Source organism: Ambystoma mexicanum, chromosome 11 (assembly GCF_040938575.1).
Source record: "Ambystoma mexicanum isolate Mex_15411 chromosome 11, UKY_AmexF1_1, whole genome shotgun sequence".
NCBI lineage: Eukaryota > Metazoa > Chordata > Amphibia > Caudata > Ambystomatidae > Ambystoma > Ambystoma mexicanum.
Window position 1 is genome coordinate 1373773091 of NC_090934.1, and position 15081 is coordinate 1373788171.

At 45.8% G+C, this 15081-nt stretch overlaps 1 protein-coding gene across 1 annotated transcript in view; it reads left to right on the top strand.

Annotated features, from left to right (window-relative positions):
- Positions 1-15081, top strand: part of LOC138504450 (transient receptor potential cation channel subfamily M member 7-like) — a 1624316-nt gene that overhangs the window by 630680 nt on the left and 978555 nt on the right. The window contains exon 16 of the mRNA XM_069624957.1: positions 1883-2163. Coding sequence (XP_069481058.1) covers positions 1883-2163 — 281 coding nt within the window. The remainder of the gene's footprint in view (positions 1-1882; positions 2164-15081) is intronic.

Sequence of the window (15081 nt, forward strand, 5' to 3'; positions counted from 1 at the left end):
ATAGGCTGGAAACATTTTTCAACAAGTTAACCTTTCATATCCAGTAAACAGACTTCTTCACCAGCACCACACAGCCTTTCTGATTTGATATGCACAGATGGAGGGAAACTGTGTTCCATCTGAGGAAAGAAGAGACCCATGACATTAATGTGCCTTCCATTCCAGCAGGATCCAGACAAGCAAAAACAGGAGGGTGGTTGACAAGAGGTAAAGGCTACGAAAAGGTCCAATACCATCACAGAACAGACACCGTCATCCTCTCCCACTTAGACTATGCAAACTCTGTTTATCTAGGCACACCAGGGTTGCCGCTAAGGAAACTGCAAATGATCCAAAACCCTATGGCCCTTTGCTCATTGGCATCCCTCCCAGAGAACAGATCAGTCCTCCACTGGCTCCCTATTGGCCAACGAACTACCTGTAAAGCCATGTGCACCACTCACCGTGCCATCCACAACACTGGCATGGTATTCCTCCAAGACACACTTACTCACTACCACCCCTCCAGGACGCTCAGATCCAGCACAGCGTCCCTCCTAGTTGTCCCCCATTACAACTGCACCAGACTGGGCAGATCCTCCTTCTCCGTCCAAACTCCAACCATCTGGAACTCTGCCCCTCCACATCGGCAACATTGACCATCACCTGGCATTCAGAATGGCACTCAAAACATGGCTCTTTCCTTCCTACTCTTGAAATATCACACTATATGCTGTGATTGACCCGCACACATAAGCACTGCCCCAAACCCGACAACACACCTATCCCCCTAATCCACTGCACATACCAGCAGCGTTCACAGCGGCACACTGTGATAAACGTGCCCACACCCCCAACACCAGACGATCGTACATCACTCCCCCGTCCCTCCGGGCCCCCTCCCACTGCTCAGGCTCTCAGTCTAAGGAGTCCTCAGCTGGCGAGACCAGCCAATTGCATTGGACCTAGGAAGTGACATCGAAGATGAACTCTATACAAGTTTAAGGTATGTATAGCTTGCACCACGTCTGTGGACACATGCCGCAGGCACGGCCAACCATCCATGCAGTATAGAATGAAGCTATGGCTATGCAAATCCGGTCTAGCAGCACGCATAGCATTCCACATTGAAACGCCTAACGGGCCTCAACATCTCTGCCGTTAGTATACAGCAAGAACCTACAAAAAATGTCGGTCTAGCTGGGCACACATAGTCTACCATACTAACACTCATCCTAAACCACCAAGAGCACCAGCCCATGTGCATGATCTCCGGGCTGCTAACTGGAGCCTAGCCAGCCCTCCTGGCAGAATGCACACACGCATCTTAAAGTCGACTCTTAGAATCGTCCATACATGGACTTGGGTCCCCGAAGCCGTTCCAACCACAAAGCGCATAGTGGCCATACAAATGGGGAAGTGGCGCTATATAAATTATGTATACAATACCATTGTTGAGCGGACAAATTCAAACAGAGACAATTAAGCCTCTGGTAGGATAGATGACAGCTTGCTTGTCATGCAGTGCGTCTTGAAGAAAGCTTGCAGTTGTGCAGTAGCTTTGAGTTTCAATCGCTTAGAGTAAGAAAGCAATGAAGGTAGAAAAGTTCCTTCAGCAAGCAGTGAATGGGGACTGTGTGGTATGGGAATAGAGGCTAGAGAGAGATGGCTGCCATTTTGTTAGCAGGAACCTTTACAGAAGTGTTTGGGAAGGGTAAAGTATGCATACTTCTATGCGCTTCGTTTGTGATATGGGCACAATTTGCAGCACCCGTAATGTACAAATTTTTCAACACGCAAATACATTCGAAGGCGTAAAAATGCTTTGTGAATCAGAGTTTGGCATATTTTGCTTGGTGCTCGGGCATCTCAACGATCTTAACCTATTTCTCTCTTTTGACAGAAGGACACGACAGCCACAGAAACCAAGCCACAAAGAAGCAGGGTAGAGTTCAGTGATGCTGACGAGCCAGAAGCAAGACCCTTTCCATACCCTTTTAATGAACTATTGGTCTGGGCTGTCTTAATGAAGCGCCAGAAAATGGCCCTCATGTTCTGGCAGCATGGAGAAGAGCTTATGGCCAAAGCCCTCGTAGCCCGCAAGCTCTATCGGTCGATGTCGCATGAAACGAAGCAAAGTGAAGTCATTGACGACACATCGGAAGAAATGAAAGAGTATTCCAAGTAAGCATTTCCAGGCAATGTTCTTCTGCAGTGTTGCTGAGTGAAATTGGAAAATTCAGACTATATAGTTCTGAAGATTCCCGGGCCGCCTTTCTACTTTTACAGCGATACAAGCACTTTCTCAGAGTGTTTATTTATAGTTGTTAAATACATGCCATTGTTTGAAATGCACTGCCTGCTAAGAGCGAATAGGTTTGCATGTAGCAAAACCAGCCACTGGTTACTAGCAAGTAGTTTCCCAGGTATGTGGCATTAATGGGTAGAGCAGGGTTTAATGGTAGAGAAAACGAACTTGGTGCGAAGGCTTGGTCGCTGCTCCATTTCAATCGAACCTCTCTATAGGTTGTGGATGCGACCTTTGTTGGGTGCGCCGTTTTCTTTTGTGCCTCGAGCATTTCTCTGCTGGTGGGAGGTGCCAGGTTAAACTCCTTAAAGACGGAATGACTGCCAGACACATGCTTTTTAATATTCAGACGGATGATGAGGGCTGTGGTTTGAGACTGAATTAAGGATGTGGCACAAACTGTTCTCAACTTGGTGTACAGGTGACGCGCTGCGCAAATGGTTCTTTTTCAGAGGACACTCGTGCACTAGTCCTTTTCTCGGAACTGAACAACACAATGTTTTGTTGCTGAAACCTATGTCTGTGGTACATAATATTCCTAGTTTAGTTGGGCATGTTTTGTGGTGCTCAGAAATCATATGCATTTTCAATGTGCATTGAGGTGCTAGTCCCTAGTAGATGACATCCAGGGTGCATGAGGAGTTTTCCTGTGCTACAGGTGGGTTTGCAGCAGTGAATGTTTATATTGCTGCGGGCAATGCCAGGTGATGTCAGGGAGGACCCTGACTCACCTTGCCGTGTGAAGGGAAGCAATTGGATGGGCCCTACTACAGATCCTGGGGGCACCCATTGGTCATTCGTTCACCAAACACCTGTATGACCACCCAGTGACCCATACCAAGACTGCAAATCTTGACAATTGAGACGTTTGTTTAGAAGAATGGCAAGAGCTTTGTTGAAATTCCCAGTCACGGTTCAAGTACTCAATCAAATTTGTATGGCATAACTTTTTGATTAGAGGTCATGCTGCTCGGATTTTGTCTAGTGACTAGATTGGCACCTTTCAGAAGATTTTCCATTTGGGTTCCTACTTCCAAGGTCAATATGACAGTGTGCGTGCGTGTGTGCGCGCGCTCATTTACATGGATTCGCAGAAGTGTGTGTGCGTGCATATGTGTGTGCGCGCACGTTCTCAAAATGGAAACTGATTGTCATGTGTGCTGACACCACATCCTTATCATTATCCTTACCACATCATGTTAAACCTGGTCCATTGTCCCCTTGTTATACATCTGACAAATACCTAACTATATTTCTGCTGATGCTATTTTATAAATGTAATATAATCGTCCAATAATCCAACTTGATATGTTGGTAACCAAGGTCAGTAATCTGACCTTGTCACGAGAGGATGGGCACCTGTCTCAGCCTGCAGTGAGGGGCCTAGCAGAGTGGAAACCAGAGCCAGCCGAACCCCAGAAGGGGATGGTGGCAGTTCAGTGGGCCCCAATTCCTGCCCCATCCCAATGTACTTATTTGTGAATGGTATGAGCCCATACCTCTGCAAACAAATGCTTGCCAGTCCTTTTTTTGTAATTTCAAGAAACCACATACACAGAAACCTGGACAGACCACCAAGATGAGCGTAACTCATCAGAGCCCCCCAGAAAGGCCATTCCAGTCAGCAGACTCCGGGCAGCGGAAGAAAAAAACACTGCCAAGAAAAGAGATGGATGAGCCATGTGGCTGGGAAGAACGTGGTGCACCACCAACCAGCAGCAGTACATGCTGTGGAGCAATAGCATCCGGGAGGTCCTCACAGCAGGATCTTACAATTGTGCTGCAGAGTGGTTTTCTACAAGACCTAACAATTACCCAATAATTATGTTGGATTTCACCATAAAGCGGCCACCTAACAAGAACTGGGACACTCGCCAATGCAGGCCACCATTGTTACAGCACGGTGGCCCTGCATGGAAAAAAGTGGCAAAGCTTAACCCCTTTTTTAAACTGTAATCATTATAACACCTCCCCTGGGTGGAAGGTTGGTGATGTGATTATCACTCCTATCTCCTGAGGATTCGGTCTACTGATTTTTGAGCAGAACTATTGATATTGATTGAGCTGTATGACTCAAAATGTCTCGGAAAAGTCAAACATTCTATTAAGTGGCTTTTAAAATCCAGCCAGGGAAAAGGGGGGACTTGACCCCTCCCCTCTGCTCTAGTGCTGCTCCCTATCCAGCCTTCTGTCTACCTCTGTCTTCCTGCCAGCTCCTGGTCTGCGCACAGCAAAATCTCCCTCTGCAATACCTCTCCCAATGCATCCTTTTTCTAATTCTCTGAGCTCTCACTGTTAACGCCTACTATTAACGCCTACTATTAATATATCTGTCAGCAGCTTGGCGTTGGGCTGCAGCTCGAAGTTGGCTAAACTGTGAAGCTGGAGGGAGCGTTGGAGCGTACCTGATCTTGGAGTCCGATGTGTAGTGTCCGCTATGGTGTACCTCGAAGGCTGGACTGGAAATGAAGAAGAGTAGCGTAAATGCACTGCTCTGTAGCCGCTTACCCAGACAATATACTGGGAGGCAGGAGACAGGACAATACTTCTTGCACCATGGAATGGAGAACCCAGTGATTTGTATGTGGTACAAAAACAGTGCAAGGCACTGAACCCAGGAGTGCAGACATGGCAAAGCACGGGGCAGCATGGAGGAAGAGGGCCCAGCTGCCTCTTACTTCGTAGTTCCAGACCCCCGCCAGGCAAGCAAAGAGCCGTGAAAGACCGCTGAAGCGCGGCCGGGGGCCCAACCACCAGGACCCAGGAAGGGAGCGCACTGCCGGTCATGCAGCCGCCAGGCACCCAGGCCTCGATTGAGGAACCAGGAGTTACGCGACGGCATGACATAAACAAGTTCAGTATCCGTGCTCATCCTCTTTCCTGCAAGAAGTCAACAGATTGTGCTAGGAACACGGCTAGCGTGCCTTTCACCCACTTTAAAAAGCTGCCCAACAGCATTAAGGTTTCACAGGAACTTCTGTAGTCTATTCGTAATTTTGTAGTTCTTTCAAATTGCTATCTCAGACTTTGCTTACTAGTTATCCGAACACTTGGCGTGGGGGCCTTGAAGCCTGAAGAGCAGTCAGGATTATTTACATTAAGCGTGGCACAATGTTCTAATACCAAGGTCACTAGGCGCCCGCATCAGACTCTCGAATGGAAACCCTATTTTCTGTTAAATGTACAGGATCAGGATGGACCCGGCTGCGAGGATGTAGAACACTTGTGTCATCACTGAGCCTATGGTTCCAAAGATGTCCAAAATACATTTCAATGGATTGAAGGGAAAATCTGTATTCGTAAACCAGTTTGAAATGGATCCCAGGATGGATCTACCATATGTTGCAGTGGAGCTTTCCAGTAAGGCTTGAATCTCCTTCAGCCAGTTTGGTGATCCCTCCAGTAGGTCTTTGGCCAATTGCTGTGCTCTGTTTGATGCACTGAGAAAGTGTCTGTGATACTAGTGATGTGTGTCTTCATATCTAGAAGGTATGCCAGTCTCAGTGATAACATCAGAAACTTTAAAGGCATTGGTTTCACCTCAGGCCAATTCAATACCACTAGCTCAGTCCATACTGGTGGAAGAAGAATGACGTTGCAACATTTTGCCACCTTTGAGACTGTGATCAAGCTGGCAATCCCCACAGTCGCACCACAGCAAGAAGCGTGAAACTGCATGATGTAGTATCCATTAGGTAGTAGAAGAACTTTGCTGCTGAAGGTTTCCATTCGAAGTGCACTCACAGTGCATTTGGTTGAGTTTGAATTCTGCTCACATTGGCTACTATTAGAAATGTCATGGCATCTTGTAAGGGGCGTTCCCACTCAGTCTTTCAGGGAATACAGTTGTACTGTAGAGTCCTCACGAGTCACACGGTCATGGGTATAGGGCACCTCATAGATGGTTTGCATCTATTGCCTTTCTATTTGGTGCATGGTGCCCCAGGACTGCAGTTCTTAACACAACAGTTGTGTTTCTGCTGGCACAGGAATGATCAGGATCCCATGCAGTGTCAATGACAGTCTTTATCCCATGCCGATATTCCTTAGAAAAGAATTGTTATTACACTTGGCAGAGTGTAAACAGACTCTGAAATGGCCTGTCCTCAAGAATTTTCTCGATAGGTTCAGTTCTGTCAGTTGCTCTGGCCATGTGATGATAGTCCAGTCTGGACCACCTATAGACAGTGTGCCCAGGAGATCTGTGATCGTCAGCAGTTCGACAAATGATTGTTGCTCATCCTGTAAGGTTTCCAAGTCTTCTTGAATAATCTGCACCATATCCACTACCACATCTGAGCTTGTAGACTCCCTGCAGAAATGCAAAATGGCTCATCTTGCTGGGCAGTCCAGGCAGTCCTTGGATTTCCAGGACAGCTATCTTCCATTTAAGATCAGCTTCTTTCACCTCTGTTTTGTTCCTAGCCCTTTCTAGGTGTCATATACTGTTTAGGATTGCTGACCAATTACCTGACCTTCCCCATGTGTCTATTTCGCGAACAACCTAATTTAAAGGTGCTTGCTTTGCCATTAATTGACATGCTTTGCCTATGGAAATGGCATATGTTTGTGAAATGTTTTATGAAGCCTATGCTTAAACCTGTGTGCCTTTTATGACATTCATTGCCACCAAGATGCCAATCTAATGGAATACTTGATGCATTTGTAATATGTTAATATTACATGCCTTTTATTGCTTTAAGCTGTTCAGTTGTCCACCAAAAGCCACCCTCCTTTGCCGCCCAGTCGGGATAAGCAGATAAATGGTCTGAACTATACATTACCGCAAAATGTGTGTGGTTGAGGGGAAAACATCAAATGTGTATCTCTACATGCTACATTTAGAGGGCCTGTTCCATGTTGCTTGCCAGGATTCACCACCCAGGACTTGAGAGGTACTGTATCTTGCCATGATTTCTCGATCATTTTGGCATAGAATGTTTTATCATATACCACAGAATGTGTAGACCACATAAACTGGCCATCTGTAGGACGTGGGGGGGGGGGCGCTATATATCCAACCTGTGCTATATACGCTTTCCTTCACCTGGGACGTTGGTACGTAAGGGAACTGTGCCGTAAACTCTGGTGGTGAGTTGAGAAAAGGAACTGCACAATGATCCCTGTTGGTTATGTCTAACCACTGCACTGGCTTTCACTTAGAGAAAAGAAAGGTGTCAAAGTATTTCACTAAACTGTGCGCTATTATGCCTCCGGGTGCTTCGGCCAGTGCCGTACAAATTAAAATAAATAAATAAAACACATGGTCTGCCATGTTATTTTACTTTTCTAGATCATCATCATCAGGATCTAACAGTGCTGCTTGAATGAAAGCTTCGATCTTGGATCTCAACAGGTCCCTATAGCTGCCTGTGATGTGAATTTTAGGGGTCACTAGCGTAGATTCATCTATCACCGATAGTGTATGTACCTGGAGTTGCACACTAGACCCACCAGTAGGTTTCCTACTGGCGTGTCCCGAATTTCCCTAACTTTAGTGGGTGCATGCTTATCTGGTTTGAGACTCCTCCCACAGCAGCTGCCCACATTGTATTGGGTTTGGCATATGTGCTGCATCTAGGTTTGAAATGTTCAACTGTCGGCTGATCATTGAGATTCAAAAAGGTCCCAAAGTCAATTAAGCAAAAAGGTGAGAAAACGTATCCTCAGCAAAGTGTACAACAGGATCACTTCTCCAACAAATATTTTGCAGGTTTTCATGCACTTTCTCATCTTCGTGGTGGACCTTGCGCTTGGCTTTATTTCTGTCTCACCTGTATCTGGCAAAAAAGATGTGTTGATACTTTTTTGAGGCATCTGGAACGCCACATTCTCATCTATTCTTGCCTGCTTGTCAGGTTGTTCAAGAAAGAGCATCTCCTCCCTCGGGAATAGGGGCGTAACCACCTGTTGGTTGACAGACACTTGACAAGTACCTTTTTTAGGAGGCCAAGCTGGTAGGATTGCTGTTCATGAGCCAATAGGTTTCATTACCTTCACAGGAGGTCTGCAGCATGGTCCAAGTGCTTCTTTATCATGGAGTTTCTCTAGGACGTAGTCCCCAAACTTCAAGGTATTCTGTGACTTGCTGCTGTGGAAATGCTTCTTCACCATGGATGGAGTGTCTCAGGTGATTTATGAGAAGCAACTGGTCTGGCCTGGTGAGAGAACTACAAGGATTGTGTGAATCGGGCATATACATGGAAGCACCAAACAACAACTCATAAGGTGTTTTACCCTCGTATTGAGAACGGTGGGGTCGGTTAATTAGGCTACACTCGACTATAGGTACCCGATTCACCCAATTGCCACCAGGCGAAAGGATGCATTTTGTTGAGGCTTGCTGTACTATCATATTGGGCCCCTCTATAATTCCATTAGCCTATGGGCAAAACGGATTTAGTAAAGTGCAAAGTACAACCCCAGCTTGACAGGGCCCCCCTTAAGGCTTTTCCTGTAAAAGTCTGGCTCATTGTCAGTTTAGTTTATAGTAATCTGTGCTGTCATAGCTACTAAGGACAGCAAAACCTTTATGACCTATTTACAATCCGCTTTCATCTGAAGTATTATCCAAGTGAATCTTGTGCATTAGTCTACCACGACTAACAAATATGTATGCTTGTTGGAGGGTGTCAGTGGACCTATGTGGTCCACATGCATGCTTTCAAAAGGAACTGTTGGTCTGATTAGTGTGCTTACTGGTGGTTTACATGAATTGTCCGCTGTTGTCTGTAAACATTTGGAGCAATTTGATATGTACTGTCGTACCTCTTTACTAAGCCCTGGCCACAAATATCTATCCCGCAAGAGCCGTGTAGTAGCTGAAATCCCAAAGTGGGCTGTGTCTACACTTACATGTGCTGCAGAGATGCATTTTAATCTATCCTGCTTGTTCGTTAGTACCCTGTCAACAGGGCCGCCCGTTGACCTAGGTATAGTGACTATCACTGTATTCTCTTTTACAGCATAGTTATAGGTAGTCTGGAACCCTGGTGGGTTTGGTCTGTGTGCATCCAGACATGCTTTTATGTCCTCATCTATGTAGGTGACTGAGCATGTTAATGCTGCTACCACTTTTTGTACAGTCCACTGTCTTGCAGACTGATCAGCAAGCACATTGCATATATTCCTTTCTGTGTGCTTTTGTGTGCATAACCCAGATGAGAGGCCTAGGCTTTTTGATACCCCATATTTTCTGCCAAAATTGTTTTGAATATATTGATTTGACTTTAGAATCTCTGAATGTGGTGGCTTGCCACCATTGAAGATTAAAATTATAAACTTGTACTTCATAGTCTGAATCAGACACTATTAGAGTGGTCTGGAGTAAGAGGCAGACACAAGGTTGTCATTTTGATTGTTATGCTTATTAAAATGAAAATTCCTTGCTATCCCTATGACTAAGAGGGGTTTCCCTGCCTCTTCCAAACTAACTAATGAACCTGTTGTTTGTCAGGATGTCCAAAAGAAAAGTTCTCCATCTTGTGTCGAACTCCTAACCTGGCTCTCACTTCTTAGAACTAAATATAATGTGCAAAGGGAAAATGTCTTGGAGCCGCTGGCTCGTAGGTCATAAGTTCCACCCCCAGTCTTTGGGGCAAAGAGGTGCAGATACAAAACAAAGTTCCACAACCTCAACAAAGGAAAGTTGTCTACCTTCCCCTATGATTTCTTCTTCTCTTGAAAGTTCACAGCCTCAAGGGGTATGGGTCTTCTCTTGAACCTTTTCAGTTTTTATGGTTCAGACTCTGAGGGGGTTCTCTGTTCTGGTCCCCCGAGTTCCATTACATTTTCAAAAGGATCAACAATGTACACTTTCCTTAACGTTTCACCAACGTAGAGCACAATTGGGTGCAGGTCCCAGACTCTCACTATACCTGGTATACTCACCTGCCAGGTCTTTCATCTACACAGTTCCAAGGGGCATGGTTCTTCCCTTGAGCCTTCAAACATTCACTGTCCCTGCTATACTCTCCTGCCAGGCCTCTCACAATGTCAATATCATGAACCAAAGGGGGGTATGCTACTTCCCCTTCCTCTTTTCTTATTATTTTTCAATGTTATTAATTCATGTGTAATTGTACTTCCATCTTCCCCAGGTACTGGGACTATTAAGAACACTTAAGATGCAAAACGTGGAATATTTCTTCCCACATTCGATGGGGAATACTTTCTCAGATCACATCCCGGCATCCAAACCCTCCACCGTGGGCTCACCAGCGTTATGATGGCTTCCCTGGTTTCTCCAACCTCTCTCAGGTCCTTCTTTGCATTCGGCTTCTCTTCGTGGTGCGGGTGGCTCTTCCTTGTTGCGGAAGTGGGTCTGCCCAACGCTCTGGCTTCCCTCACCAGTGCAAAGCTTCTGCACTGTCTCGCGTCCCACTTCAGCATTTCTGGTGCCTTTACATTCTCTACTCTCCGTGCTGCTGCCTTGCCTCGTTCTCCAGTATGGGATCCGAGCCAGAGTTGGGGAGAATTCTCTGCTTTCGTCTGGCATCTCTGTGCTCGACTGTCTGGCTGACCGCTTGGCTGCCCTGGTAGCAGCTACCCAGTGGAACACTCTTGCCCTTCAGCTGTACTGTATTTGTACCTCAGCTTTGGGAAAAGGAGTTGTTTGGAACAAATCAGATTTGTCAAAACACTATACTGCTCACTTCGGTTCACCTGAGTGATCTTCCTTTCATCAGTTGTCGTCTTCGTCTCAGTATTTTCTGTTTTACTCTATTGTACATTTTTAAAGGTTTATTGTTAGCCTTTATGGGATATTGCAAGATGTTATTACAGTGCCTTAAAGGCATAAGGGACTCAGGAAAGGTCTTTGAAAGCAAAGGAAGGATACCATGTCTCATCTGATGTTTTTCCAACATCCTGAGGGTCACCTCCTCCCACGATGTCCTCCCTCAAATAGCCACTTTTTGTGTATGGGTGTTCAAACTCATTAATATGGTTGAATCACCCTTTTACAGCAGCACAGGCAACAGAATACTGCATTTCCACAGCAACAAGACTGCTGCATCTGATTCTGGTTGTAAAGACCATTCCAGTTTATACATTTTTAGTAGTTATGGTATAAAGTGGTAATGTCTTGTGCTGTTTTTGTTGTGGCCCACTGAACAGAAACCACTCGGAGTGTAGTGCCATCGCATTTACAATACTACAGCGGGTATGTAAGGGTGCAGAAGGAGGAGACTAGCACATACGTGGCAGTGATTGCTGTATACTTTTATTCAGTATAAAAATAAACAGAAAACCTATCTGTCCCTATATCAATGAGCGGTTTCCCTGCCTCAACTAAAGTGCTAATGGGTCTGGCAGGATGTCTTTGTAACTTGGAGTCCATCCGTCCTGTGCCAAACCATCCCTTTCTCTGTCCCATATGCTTGTAACTGAACTAAAAGATTGCACCAATGTCCTTGGTCCAGGAGAATGACTCCCTCCTCCTGGACTGGATGGCACAGTTCTGGTTGCAAGTTCGCCACCAGGTGGATTGACTCCCTTTCCCTGGTTTTGATACTTCTCAAAGTAAAGGGTTGCTGATCCTTTAACACTATGCATCAGAAAGTACACTATTTCTTTACTGTGGGGGAATGACTCCTTTCACTGGTTTGAACCTCCTTGTGAGCTAGAATACCAGGTAAATGACCCCCCCCTTTGCTCCCTGCCCTTTAGCTTTGTTCTCACAGCTCACAATACCAGAGGGAATGACTCCCTTCCCCTGGCCTTTCTTGGCTTGATTTAACAGTTCACAACACAAATTGGGAATGTATCCCTTCTCCTGTCCTTTCTCAGTCCTATCTCACAGTTCGCAAAAACAAGGAGAATGCCTCCTTTCACCTGGCCTTTCCCGGGCTTACTTCACATTACCAGGGCGAATTTCTCCCTGCCGCTGTCCTTTCTATATACTTGGTTTCACACCTTCAACCCTCTACTGGTTTGTTCTGGCAGACCTGGTTTAGTCTCCTACCAGGTACTGCCCAAAGAAGGTGACTTGTATTGATCTTGCCTTGCGGGTGCGGGTCCCAGACCTGTTTCTCTCTACTACTTTGATTTGGCACACCTGGGTTGCTTTCCTGCCAGATACTGCCACGAGGAACATGACTCGTGTTCTATTTCTATTCTTTGGAGCTTGACCCTTCGGTGGTGATCAATGACTTTACTTGACCCTCAGCACAAGGGAGACTCCCGAATCTCTCTGGATTTCTGTGCGGGTCCCAGACACTTTTCTGGCGGTCAGTGGTATCTCTGTTCCCACGGGGACAGGGCAGTTTATCCCTGAGGCTATGCTTGGCTCTGCACTCCACCTCGCTGGGTGTCTTGCATTCCCTGTTACCCGCTTTCAAAAGCGGGCTGCATCACCGACTCTTCAAGGGTTCGTAGTTCTTCCCGCCAGCCTCCACAGTCCTCTTCTGCTCCGACCGGCCTTCTCCAGCAGCTCCTCGAGGCCCTCCAACTTTGAACGGTTTTGGTACCGTCACTAAACCTGATGGCCCACTTCCCCACGGGCATGAGACTGCCACTCTTTCGGCAATCCTGGTAGGAGTCTGACTTCTGCCGGCTCCTCTGCTGCTTATATTGGGCATTGGCGTCTATACTATAGGGAGGTGTGTTGGGTGAGTGGTGTTGTGTTCTCCCTAGATGGTTGTACTTGTCGCTAGAGGGGGAGTCTTTCCCCATTAGATCCCGGCTGTGTACCATGCCCATGGGGAATAGCGAGAAGTGACATTCCCCCCACCCCCCTGGCCTCATGGGAAGGGGCTCCCCCTCTGGGAGAAGTGACATCTAAGATGTGTTACAGTTTTACAGTAGCTGCCTCCAACTGCACTAATGGTGTGTTTATGTGCATAATTTGTTTGCAGGTAAGGTGCGTTCCCTCTACACTATCATTTGTACTGCAGACAGAATTTTTCTTCTGGAGCACATTTTGACTCTGGAATTGTATATACATGTGAATAGCATGCTGTGGGTTTTGTCTCCCACAGTTACACACTACAAATGTAAAGCTTTTGGACCAGAAAATAGTGTCATGTCTAAGTCCTTCCCTGTGTTTGTTCTGTAGAGGACTGCTAGTCATCTGTTGGTAAACCTGGTGCAGTATGCACGTGTTGGATGGAAATTGGGCTTCAATAAGCCATATAGCGGTTTTACTAATGCTGCATAGTCTGCTACATACGAGGGCTGTGACTTTTCCCAAGATGTAATCTCTGCTTCCATAGGGTGAGCCAGGGTCAGACTGGGACAAGAAATAGGCCCGGACACCCAAAAAAAAATGACCCACACAACACCTAAAAAAAAGTGACCCTTTAACCATCATCCGTGAATCGCGTCAATTCACGCCTTTACAGAAAATGCTACTTATGGAGGGTTAATGTGTTTGTTGCGTGTTATGTTTTGTATAAACGCTTGAAAAAGTGATAACATTCCTTTTTGTTCTTTTTTTAAAAAACATCATCACATAGCTAAATACTTATACAGTTACCTTTGAAGGAAGCAGGGGGCTAAACCATAGTTAGCCGGTCACAAAAAAGGAGTAGAGCATCCAGGACCATAAAAGCTGTGCAGTAGCAGCACTACTAGCTGGGCAAATAAATGATCTCTTCCCTGGTGGTAACTGGTAATTAGCAAATGGTAGGAAATCTACCAGAAGCACGGCAATCAGCATGCCATGCTGATTAACCACAACCAGAGATGGAAGTGTAATATAAATCATTGGTACACCGTACCACTAGTCCCTTTAATGTTTACGGTGTACCTTTACTTCAAAGGCTGAAGAAGAAGATACACGTCCTAGGTGCTCTCTTTCTCCCGAGCCAGTTAATTGGCTCAGACCAGACATTCAAGCACTGCCAGTTTCCCAAGTCACAGCTAGGTAGACACACACATAGCATCACCCATTGGCTCCTCTGTTTATAACCTGCACCACTGTCAGGTTGCCTGACCATATTGTCAATTTACTGTTGCATAACCAATTGACCGGTTCTAGGTTAAAGGTTCGAAAACAAAAGGCTCGAATGTCTTTTTTTCGACACCAAAAGGACCAAAAAAAAGGGTCTATTTATTTATTTATTTTTATTGGGGGGGGGGTTCCCTCCCCCAACCCCCCCATTTTCTTGTTTAAAAAAACTTTTTTTATATACCAAACAAAAAAATATATAAGTAAATAAATAAAAAATTCAACCCTTTTTATTTTCGATCCTTTTGGTTGCGATCAAAAGCGCATTCAACCCTTTTGATTCAAAACTTTGACCGGACACCCAATTGACCCATAAGTGGAGCACGAGCCATACTGGCAAATCTCTAACAGCGTGATGTTCTTAGTCAGTCCATTGGAGTGCTTGTCCGAAGGCCATGCGCCTGCCCGCTGTCCACTTAATGCCTAGCACCACCCCAAAACCTTTGCTTTCTCCTATGTCAGTGCCCAGTACCCATTTTCAACTGTCATTAAGAGGTGTTCTCCAGATCACTGTTCCATTAACATTGCTGCAAAAAGGTTTGCCATATTGCTAAATCTTTCTTTACCCTTGCTCCCAGGCGTATGTGATGGTGTTTTCGGTGACCCCTATTAGTTTGGGTTAAATATTTGCAGAGCCTGGAGGATAGCTCAAGATTAAGACGTTCGTCTCGGAAGCAAGACAAAGCATAGCAACGCAGGTCCGAATACCGGTCTTGCACTTAGAAACCTCTTTGGTATTAAGCAGGTTCGAAAAATGATAAATACTGCTTTGAAATGTGTGCCCTTGTGGTATTATTCTGGGTGCAAAAATGTGTATGTTCTACTGTGCCAGAGGACGGCAGGA